Here is an 11,367-nt window from a genome sequence, read left to right on the forward strand (position 1 = left end):
TCTTCAGAGACACCAGAAAAGAGCGTCGGATCCTCATTACAGATGGTTGTGAGCCGCCATGTGGTTGCTGGGAATTGAACTCAGGACCTCTGGAAGAGCAGTCAGTGCTCTTACCCACTGAGCCATCTCTCCAGCCTCCCATTTAACTGCTTATATTTAACAAGAACCTGCAACTCAGCATTTTCAACAAATGGTGCTGGCACAACTGGTTGTTAACATGTAGAAGAATGCGAATCGATCCATTCCTATCTCCTTGTACTAAGGTCAAGTCTAAGTGGATCAAGGAACTTCACATAAAACCAGAGACACTGAAACTTATAGAGGAGAAAGTGGGGAAAAGCCTTGAAGATATGGGCACAGGGGAAAAATTCCTGAATAGAACAGTAATGGCTTGTGCTGTAAGATCGAGAATTGACAAGTGGGACCTCATGAAACTGCAAAGCTTCTGCAAGGCTAAAGACACCATCAATAAGACAAAAAAACCACCAACAGATTGGGAAAGGATCTTCACCTATCCTAAATCAGATAAGGGACTAATATCCAATATATATAAAGAACTCAAGAAGGTGGACTCCAGAAAGTCAAATAACCCCATTAAAAAATGGGGCTCAGAACTGAACAAAGAATTCTCACCTGAGGAATACCGAATGGCAGAGAAGCACCTGAAAAAATGTTCAACATCCTTAATCATCAGGGAAATGCAAATCAAAACAACCCTGAGATTCCACCTCACACCAGTCAGAATGGCTAAGATCAAAAATTCAGCTGACAGCAGATGCTGGTGAGGATGTGGAGAAAGAGGAACACTCCTCCATTGTTGGTGGGATTGCAAGCTTGTACAACCACTCTGGAAATCAGTCTGGCGGTTCCTCAGAAAATTGGACATAGTACTACCGGAGGATCCAGCAATACCTCTCCTGGGCATATATCCAGAAGATGTCCCAACCGGTAAAAAGGACACATGCTCCACTATGTTCATAGCAGCCCTATTTATAATAGCCAGAAGCTGGAAAGAACCCAGATGTCCCTCAACAGAGGAATGGATACAGAAATTATGGTACATTTACACAATGGAGTACTACTCAGCTATTAAAAAGAATGAATTTATGAAATTCCTAGCCAAATGGATGGACCTGGAGGGCATCATCTTGAGTGAAGTAACACAATCACAAAAGAACTCACACAATATGTATTCACTGATAAGTGGATATTAGCCCAAAACTTAGGATACCCAAGATATGAGATACAATTGGCTAAACGCATGAAACTCAAGAAGAATGAAGACCAAAGTGTGGACACTGTGCCCCTTCTTAGAATTGGGAACAAAACACCCAGGGAAGGAGTTACAGAGACAAAGTTCGTAGCTGTGATGAAAGGATGGACCATTTAGAGACTGCCGTATCCAGGGATCCATCCCATTAGCAGCTTCTAAACGCTGACACCATTGCATACACTAGCAAGATTTTGCTGAAAGGACCCAAATATAGCTGTCTCTTGTGAGACGATGCCGGGGCCTAGCAAACACAGGAATGGATGTTCACAGTCAACTATTGGATGTATCACAGGGCTCCCAATGGAGAAGCTAGAGAAAGTACCCAAGGAGCTAAAGGGATCTGCAACCCTATTGTTGGAACAACATGATGTACTAACCAGAACCCCGGAGCTCTTGTCTCTAGCTGCATATGTATCGAAAGATGGTTTAGTCGGCCATCACTGGAAAGAGAGGCCCATTGGACTTGCAAACTTTATATGCCCCAATATAGGGGAATGCCAGGGCCAAAAGAATGGGAATGGGTGGGTAGGGAAGTGGGGGGCGCTATGGGGGACTTTTGGGATAGCATTGGAAATGTAATTGAGGAAAATATGTAATAAAAAAAAAAAAAAGAAAAAAAAAAAAAGAACCTGCAACTCTGTGGCTACTGCTTGTCCCGTGTCTTAGCTACTTTCCTATTACCATGACCAAATACTTGTAAAAGACAGGATTTAATTTGTGAGCGCATGGTTCTAGATGGTTAGAATTTGTTGTCATCACGGTGGGGAGCATGGCACTGGGCAGCATACAGGGCACTTGAGCAGCAGCTGAGAGCTCATGTCTGATCACAAGCACTGGGCAGAGAGAGCAGGCTAACTGTGGAACTCCAAAGCCCCCCCCCCAGTAACACAACAAAGCCACACCTCCTCCAACAAAGCCACACCTCCTAATCCTGCCCAAACACTCCCACCAACTGGGGACTAAGCATTCAGACACGTGAGCTTATGTGTGGGGTGGTGGACCATGGTAAGGTCAAGCAGGGCTTGTAGCCCTGGGGACCCAGAAGAGACAATGGTAAGAGCTTCACCTGCTCCTGAAACCAGGTCCCTGTCACACAGTCACAGCCCTCCCCACCCCAGCCCCCATAGAGAAAATTGTGGCCTTCAGTCACATAGGGGCAGGGCTTTCTCTGCCCCTTTCTTTCTCATCGAGACAGGGTTTCCATATATAGCCCTGGCTCACTTTGTAGACCAGGCTGGCCTCGAACTCAGAAATCCATCTGCCTCTGCCTCCCAAGATTAAAGGCTTGTGCCACCACCGCCCGGCAGATGAGGCATTTCTAACATCTCAGACCAAGCCAATAGAAAGTGCCTGCTGTTCGACCCCAACCCAAACAGTTTATAAGATCCTATCCAGAAGAAATAAAGGTGTGTGTGAGAATGACTCCATCATCTGAGAGCATCTGTCACAAGAGCTGTAACACTGCCTGGGAAGAGAGGCTTGCCACCAGAAACTCCCCTGCACTTCAGGAGCCAGCCAGCTCTCCACTGGCTATGGTTCCCACAGAGGTGCTTTCCCCTTCACTGAGATCTCCGCGGGTAGCCCCCTGGTATGCAGACCAGCACTTATGGGGATAATTCTCACTCAAACCACCACACCCTGGTTTGCTAAGATCTTTACCAAACGGTTCAAAGACTTCTATCACATTTCAGTGAAGTCAATTGGCACATCAGACAACAAAACCTACATTCTTTCTGCAATAGTTTTTGGATTACGAATAAGTTATTATTGATATTTCTTGATACAGAGTACTTTCAATCGTACAGAATTAAATTCTTCTGTTCTACTGAGGCCATATTGCAGGTTGCATCTTTCCACTTTTAACTTTAATATTCTCTGTGTTTTTCTATTTTTCCTTTAAAGAGGCTTTTCAAGCAGAGGCAGGACATACAGAGCAACTGATCTCCTTTCTTTCTTCTGTTTTGTTTTGTTTTGTTTTGTTTTGTTTTTTTCACTGAAATTCAAAATCAAAGCAAGAGGCTGGGCACATGGCTTAGTTGGTTGGCACAGTGCTGGTCTAGCATGTGCAGGCACACACTGTGTCACACATGTGTGACACATGCTTGTAATAATGGCATTTGGGAGGTGGAGGCAGAAAGGATACAAGTCCCTTTGCTAACCTTGGCTATAGAGTGTTGAGGCCCGCCCCCCCTCCAGCATAGCGGTTGCCATTTTGTTTCATAGCTATTCCATATTGTTGCTGTAATATGCCTGCCAGTCATTGACACAGAAAAATAATTTGACTCAGAGGAGGGCCATGCTGACCACATACCCAGTTATGTTCTGTATGCTATGAGTTTTGTTCTTAAGCTTAAGAAATTCCACAACTATAAAGTTTACATAGCACCCATCAAATTAAAGGTCAGTATGAACTGTTGTGTCTAAAATGACTTGAGCCAGAGCTGACCACCAGGCAGTACTTCCAGCTCCTGCATATGAGCTCATAGGAGTTTTTGAGGTTTTAGCCTTTATAAGCTGACATTGAAAATGCTTTGGATCATAACCTCAGCCCCTGACTTCTAAGCTATGGCCCTGATCAATCAGTGTGAGGTATGTGTTCAATAAAGACAGTTCATCCCTGTCTGAGATCAGTGTTCGTGTGGTTTGTGGGGCAACTCCTGGACCCCAGCATAGAGGAAGTTTAAGGTAGGGACTCTGTCTCAACAATGAAAACAAGTTAAAAAAAATACAGAAACAGCAAAAAATCAAACAGGAGTGAATTGTGGTGGTTTGAACAAGAATGGCTCCCATAGGCTCGTATATTTGAATGCTTGATCCAAAGTTAGTGGAACTGTTTAGGAAAGATTGGGAGGTGTGGCCTTGCTGGAGGAGGTGTGGCCTTGCTGGAGGAGGTGTGGCCTTGCTGGAGGAGGTGGGTCACTGGGGATGGGCTGCGAGGTTTCAAAAGCTCCTATCATTCCTGGTTAGCTCTCTGCCTGCCTCATGCTTGTGGATCCGGATGTGAGCTCTCAGCTCCTTCTCCAGCACCATGCCTGCCTGCCTGCTGCCATGCTCTCTGCCATGATGGTCATGGACTCAACCTCTGAAATTGTAAGTAGTCTGAAATTAAATGCATTTTTAAATAAATTGTCTTGGTCATGGTGTCTCTTTACAGGAGAAATAATCCTAATTAGCCTTAACAACAAATGAAGCAAATGAACCAAGTACATTGGGGCTGCCATGATTCATGGAGAGACGTGGCCCCACAGATGGGAACAATGACACTCTGCAGGGTTTAGAGGTGGGAAGCGTGTCGCCTAAGCTGGGAACTCCTTCTCTCAAGATTAGGATTTCCCAAGAGAGGGAAAATATATGACTGATGGAGGGTTTCTCAACCTTGGTCTTATTAATATGTTTTAAGATTTTTTTTTCATTTTTTTTTAATTAGGTATTTTCCTCAATTACATTTCCAATGCTATCCAAAAAGTCCCCAATACACTCCCCCCCCCCCAGTCCCCCGCCCACCCACCCCCACCCCTTGGCCCTGGCATTCCCCTGTACTGGGGCATATAAAGTTGGCAAGTCCAATGGGCCTCTCTTTCCAGTGATGGCCGACTAGGCCATCTTTTGATACATATGCAGCTAGAGTCAAGAGCTCTGGGGTACTGGTTAGTTCATAATAATGTTCCACCTATGGGGTTGCAGATCCCTTTAGCTCCTTGGGTACTTTCTCTAGCTCCTCTGTTTTAAGATTTTATTATTCACGTGTTGTGTGTGTGCACGCACATGCATGTGTTATATGTGTTATGTGTGTTCAGGTGCGTGAAGAGGTCAGAGGAAGGTTACCCCTTGCAGCTGTGAGTCACCTGATGTGGATGCCAGCAACAGAACTGGTGTCCTCTGGAACAACACCAGACCTTTGTATGCACTGACTCAGCTCTCTGGTCTCACAACTGTTTTGTTTTGGGTAATTGCTCCTGTGTGTCTGCTCTTTATGTTATGTGACATTCAGCTGCACTTATGGCCTCATCGTTAGATGCCAGTGGTTCTTCCTTTTGTGACCAAAGATTCCAGATGTCTGGTGGAGGTGGGAGCAAACTGGCAGCTACTGGTGAGCCTTGGTCTTTAAGAATCCAGTGTCCTCCTGCTGTGATGTCTGGAAGGTGCTCACCACCAGAAATGTTGCTTCTTTGACTTCTGTTGTGATAAAATGGTACCTGCAACCCCCACCATAAGGCACCATAAAAAGGGAAACCGACTGCTACCAGGAGTGAAAGAGGCATACCACTATGCACAGCTATGGGTATATAGAATACATTTTCAAAAGATTTTATATGTGTGAATGTTTTGCCTGCATGGATGCCTGTGTACCACATGTGCCCTGGGTGACCTCAGAAAGCAGAGGATAGTGTCTGGTCCCCTGAAACAGCTGTGAGCCTGTTTTATGTGAAACATGTGGATCCTGGGGATCAAATCTAGGTCCTCTGGAAGAGCAGCAATTGCTCTTAACCACTGAGCGATCTCTTCAGACCGTGTGTAGAGCCCTTTGAGAATATGTATATAGGTATGTATTTTGTGTGTAGAAATGCATCTGTAGGCATGTATTCATGTTCCTGTGTAGGTTTGTGTGTGCATGCACACACATACCCATATGTATGTAGAGGCCAGCATCAACCTTGGGTGTTATTCCTCAGGAGTGGTCCACCTGGTTGTTGTGGTGGTTGTTCTCCTCGTCCTCCTCGTCCTTCTTGCCCTCTTCCTCCTCTTCTTCTTCTTGTTCCTTTTCCTCCTTGTCCTCTTGAGAAAGGTTCTTTCTATACAGCCCTGGCTATCCTGGGCTATATAGATACCAGGCTGGTCTTGAACTCACAGATCTTGAACTCACAGATAATCCTTGCCTCTGTCTCCCAAGAACCAGGATTAAAAGCATGTGCCGCCATGCCCAGTGCGGTGGTTTGAATATGCTTGGTCTAGAGAGTAGCACTATTAGGAGGTGAGCCCTTGTTGTGGTAGGTGTGTCACCATGGGCGTGGGCTTTAAGGCCCTCATCCTAGCTGCCTGGAAGCCAGTCTACTCCTAGCGGCCATCAGATGAAGATGTAGAACTCTCAGCTCTTCCTGCATCATGCCTGCCTGGATGCTGCCATGCTCCTGTCTTGATGATAATGGACCGAACCTCTGAATCTGTAAAGTGTCTCTTCACAGTAATGCAAACCCTAAGACACTCAGCTACTTTGTTTTAGGGGCTTTCCCTGGTCTCTGGAGTTCACTAAGCCAGGCTGCCTGATCTACCTGTCTCTGCTTCCCCATACCCACGTGCCCATGTGCCACCATGCCCAGATTTTTATGTGAATTATTGGGCTAGAACTCAGGCCCTGTGAGTGAACTTCCATCTGAGTCCTCAGCAGTTAATTTTAAGTTGTTACTGCATCTATTAATTATTAGTGTATGTGGGGGGGGGCAGAGGCTGATGTGAGTGCCTTTCTTGATCTTGCTCTAACTTATCTTTTGAGATAGAGCCTCTTAGAGAACCTGACACTTGCTGGTTGGCTAGACTGTCTGGCTAGCAAGCTCTGGGGAGCCCACACATCTTAAGGCCTTCCTTGTATTAACTAGGGCTATAGACATGAAGTCTGTTTACATGTGTGCTGGGTATTGAACTCCATGTGAGGCAATGGGCTCTTTACTGACTGAGCCATCTGCCCAGTACCTACATTTGCCTTTTTTTTTTTTTTTTTATAAAAGAAGCATAATTAGGATCTATTGAAACCTAAGAGGAAATTGGGTCATGAATTCCTTGTCTCTACCAAACATGTTACTTATAGTCATTCTTTGAACTAGAACATAGCTTTCAAAAACGTTTTAAAGAAGTTGCACTTGAGCTATCCTTATAAAACACCAAGTCTTCGTATAACCAGAGGGAGAAAACCACTCCAGACTGCCAGGAATGGTACCAGGTCCATCACCTCTATGGCGTCAGGCCCAGGAACAAAGTTATATTTGACACAGCATGGTATGGGATGCTGGACTTGGTGACCCAATACTTAGAGGCTGCTGGAATCTTCTTGTTTCCTTTGCCCTCAGCATCCTGCATCACAGTAATCCCTTGGGAGAGGGAGTAAGAATGCTAAGGCCTCTAATATATTGTCTGTGCCCCTTCCCAAGGGATTCCCCAAGCGGCGCCCATAACCCAGGGTCTGCGGTTGCTAGTGTTTGGACTGAGCGGACTCACGAGGGGCCACACACAGGTCCTGTCAGGGTGAAGAAACACTAGGGCACTGGCTCATGTGGATAGAGCCCTTTGTGAGACTCTACTGTTGATAAGAATTTGAATAATCAGAACTCCCAGATGCAATGCCATGGCTTTCAGAGTTCTGCCAACTGGGATGCCAGAGACACGTCCCCAGAACACGGACATGCTTGAGGGCTGGCTGACAGTTGAGTTGTGGCAGGAATGAGAACTGAGTGACAGTTACTTTGGTGGAAACAATGGCAGTGCGATAGCAAAGGCGAAGGACACCACAGGGATTGGCTCCGAAGGAAGAGGCTGGTGCCCATGAAGGGGTCTTCTATGTAGCTTCTGCCAGAAGCATCTTGGATGGTTGGATGGGAGTGATGGATGAATTCATACTGGGGCTGAAGTTCAGGAAAATATCAATTAAAATTGCAGACAGCTAGCCCGTGGAAAAGGCAAACCCCGGGCAAGGAAATGAACATAAATGTTGTCAAAAGTTTCAACTTTATTCCCTCTGCATAAGCCTGGCGCTGCTCCTTGCATCCTTCGCTTACTGCTTTCCTGGGTTTGGATTAGTCCTTCTGTTAATAGATTAAAATTTGCGATTGTTATGGTCATCGGTATAGTTAAAAGGACCCAATCAACTGGTTCTTAAGATTATCACCCAAATTTCACAGCTGTCTATAGATAATATTCTCCTATCAGTAAGTGGATATGATGCTGTATTGTGGGACTATGCAGACTGGATGCTCTGTTTAGAGCGCTATGGCAGGCGTTGTATTATGACTGCCGTCATCTCCATTCTCTGGACGCCTCTGGAGATTTTCTTGTAACCACCAAACAGCAACCTGTGAGGCTCTCAGAGAGCCAGCCTCTCTCTCTCTCTCACACACACACACACCTATGAGTTTTTTGAAGGTTTCATATGACATGTTTGATCATGCTTAACCACTCCCCCAGCCTGTTTATCCCCTCCCCCAGCCTTCTCCACATCCCTTCCCACTTTTCCTTTCTAACTAACTAACTAACTAACTAACTAACTAACTATATATCCCAAGTTGACCTGGTACTCACTACATAGCCCAGGTTAGCCTCAGACTCCTGCCTCAGATTCCTGAATGCTGGAATGACACGAGAAGGCCACCATGGTTGGCTAGGATTTGCTTTTCAGCTTGAAAAACAACAGGGGACAGTGGGACTGAAGACTCACCTATCTGTACGAGGAATTAATTTATTGATTCCTGGCTCATTTCCCGCTAGTCTCTTTCTAGATGCTGCCTGTAAAACAGTGGTCCCAACCACACAGTATCCTTAATGGTGGGGTGAGGCTCTGAGAGGCTTACCTCTACGTGAATGCAACGGACTTCACAGAGGTATTTAGTTTTAAAGTTGTTTCTGTTGCCCCCGCAGCCAGTGAAGATGAAGGGCTCACATAGGGCCGATTCTGGGTTGAAGTAGTATCTGTAGAAACTGAAGCTGCAGAAACCCTTCTTTACCGGTTGGTTGCATATTACTGTCAATAAGAAGCCCAGATTTAGCCCTCTTACTAAAAGAATTATCACTCTTTTCTCTACAGACTCAGATTACTAATGCTCTCCTCTGCCCCCCCATATAAATCTGATTTTATCCTTGAGGAGCAAGTTATAATCCCTTAGCTCTGTCTGTGATACAGGACAGTAAACCTGGGCTATAACCTGGGTTTATGTTACAGAGGATACTTAGAAGAGGACCACACCCTCCATCTTCCCCAATATTTCTTATTCACATTAAGCATCCCACTTCCAGAGTCTCTCTGTACTTCCCTCAGCTCTGCAAGCGAGCATCTAACTCAGTGCCTGTAGGTCCTCGTTCCTTGGAAACGGAAGTGAGCGTCTAACTCGGTGCCTGTAGGTCCTCACCCATTGGGAACCCAAGCGAGCATCTAACTTGGTGCCTGTAGGTCCTCACCCATTGGAACCCTTCTTTAGTCCCGTTCCTCCTTACCAGAGCACATATGTTAAAAAGCCTTCCCACCTTGCATATCTACTCCCGAAGGCTAGGCTTCCGCTGCCAGGTCTGGCAGTCTCCTTTCTCTTCACGTCTCTACCTCTCTACCGTCCTCCCCACTCCTGCTTCTCTTAATTCACACCCCCTAGACTCACTTCTTTTTGCTGTCCGCATACACGTGGGTTCCAGCAGGAGCCATGGTGACCATGTTGGAGACAAAGAGTTAATGTTGCTCGTCATGATGCCCAGCTCTAGCCCCTTCCATGATTGGGATTTTTCCCATCTCCACTCTGAGTTTTCCCAAAGTGCCCATTAGAATACAAATTTAAAAAGTAGCACAGGGGTGTAGAGGATGGCCATGAACTTTCTAAATCCAAGAAAGGTAGCATAGTGCTCCTAGGATTATGTACTGAATAGAAATGAAACTCATCACACACACACACACACACACACACACACACACACACACACACACACAAGAGGGGGGCATTTCTTGAACATCCCTAATATCACTCTCAGTCTCTTTTTGTAACCTAAGTTGATTCTACTTCTCCACCCCGCTCTTTCTTTAACCTAAACTGGGAACTCAATATAATCAGAAGCCCCAACCCACGGGGTTTGATAGAAAAGGAGGGTTTGGAGCTGGTCGTCAGCCATACCATCCCCTTCACCGTTTTCCTCCAGGCCACATTTCCAGTTTTGCTTACCTCCAAGGTGCCCGCTTTCGCAGAGTTGACTTCGGACTCCTGCAGGAAATAGCAAACTACTAGATAGCATCGACAGGGACATGGCAAATGTTAGAAGCCACAGGGCAAGGCGAATCCCTGGACCCTCCATGGCGCTCCTGACAGCAGACAGGAGAGACCCAGGCTACACTGAAGTACCCTGCCTTGGAGGCGGAGCTTCAGCTTCTCTGAGAAGTTGAACCTATATTTGAATTTAATTTCCCCAGGGCCTGGACACGGTTCTGGTGGAGCCAGAATCAGTGCAGTGAGCAGGACAATAAGTGCTTGGGTATCCAGCCATGGAGTTTGAAAGACCATGTTTGACAGAGCCCTGAGGAGGAAACCCCCACCTCTTTCTCTCTCTTCAACTATGGGTTAGAGCTTCTTAGAACGTAAACTGTCAATACATTTCTTCTCATGGTTTTAAGAACGAGTACAGAAAACAATGGGTAGTTCCATCATAGAATTTTCATACTTGCTTTTGTTCCCCCCACCCCCTCTCCTGCCCACCCCCTCTTCCGTCCGCCTCTTTCTGCCTCCATTAACCCCTCTGCCTTCATGCCACACCCGTCCCATGGCACTTCTTTCTCCAATGCCATCTTTCCCCTCTCAGGTTTTATGGTCCATTTCTCCTCACACATGTATCCACATATCTAGAACGTGAATCTGTTCTAACAACAGCTATGTCCTATTTGTATTTATGAGTCTTGAGTCTGAGTCTGAGAATTCAAGAGTGAGTTACTTTATCCTGGAAAAACGATACTTAAACATTTCTGCAAAATTTAGGAAGATTTAGGAAGAATCGATTTAGGAAGTCTAAGGGCTTGAATCTTTTATAGAAAGGATTATATTTAAAAGTCTGTGTTTTACTGCCTTAGTTTTGTTTGGATTTTGGTTTTATTTTTATTTTTTTAAAGATTTATTTATTTATTATATGTAAGTACGCTGTAGCTGTCTTCAGACACTCCAGAAGAGGGAGTCAGATCTCATTACGATGGTTGTGAGCCACCATGTGGTTGCTGGGATTTGAACCGGACCTTCGGAAGAGCAGTCGGGTGCTCTTACCCACTGAGCCATCTCACCAGCCCTTATTTTTATTTTAATATTCATTTATTTATTTTTATTTCATATGCATTGGGGTTTTGCCTGTATGTATATCTGTTTGAAGGT

General features: G+C 45.5%; 1 protein-coding gene across 1 annotated transcript; it reads right to left on the reverse strand.

Moving 5' to 3' along the window:
* Nucleotides 1–8,010: 8,010 nt before the first annotated feature.
* LOC110290489 (kappaPI-actitoxin-Ael3a-like) lies at nucleotides 8,011–10,309 on the reverse strand. The gene is made up of 4 exons (XM_021157043.2): nucleotides 10,180–10,309; nucleotides 9,628–9,636; nucleotides 8,830–8,999; nucleotides 8,011–8,067 (listed from the first exon to the last, which is right to left on the reverse strand). The coding sequence occupies exons 1-4, from the start codon at nucleotides 10,307–10,309 to the stop codon at nucleotides 8,059–8,061; spliced, it is 318 nt and encodes a 105-aa protein (XP_021012702.1). The 3' UTR covers nucleotides 8,011–8,058.
* Nucleotides 10,310–11,367: the final 1,058 nt, after the last annotated feature.

Source organism: Mus caroli, unplaced genomic scaffold (assembly GCF_978045245.1).
Source record: "Mus caroli unplaced genomic scaffold, Mus_caroli_1 scaffold_2, whole genome shotgun sequence".
Lineage (NCBI taxonomy): Eukaryota > Metazoa > Chordata > Mammalia > Rodentia > Muridae > Mus > Mus caroli.

Coding starts and splice junctions, on each gene's coding strand:
- LOC110290489 (XM_021157043.2), bottom strand. CDS start 10,309: ATGGAGGGTCCAGGGATTCGCCTTGCCCTGTGGCTTCTAACATTTGCC.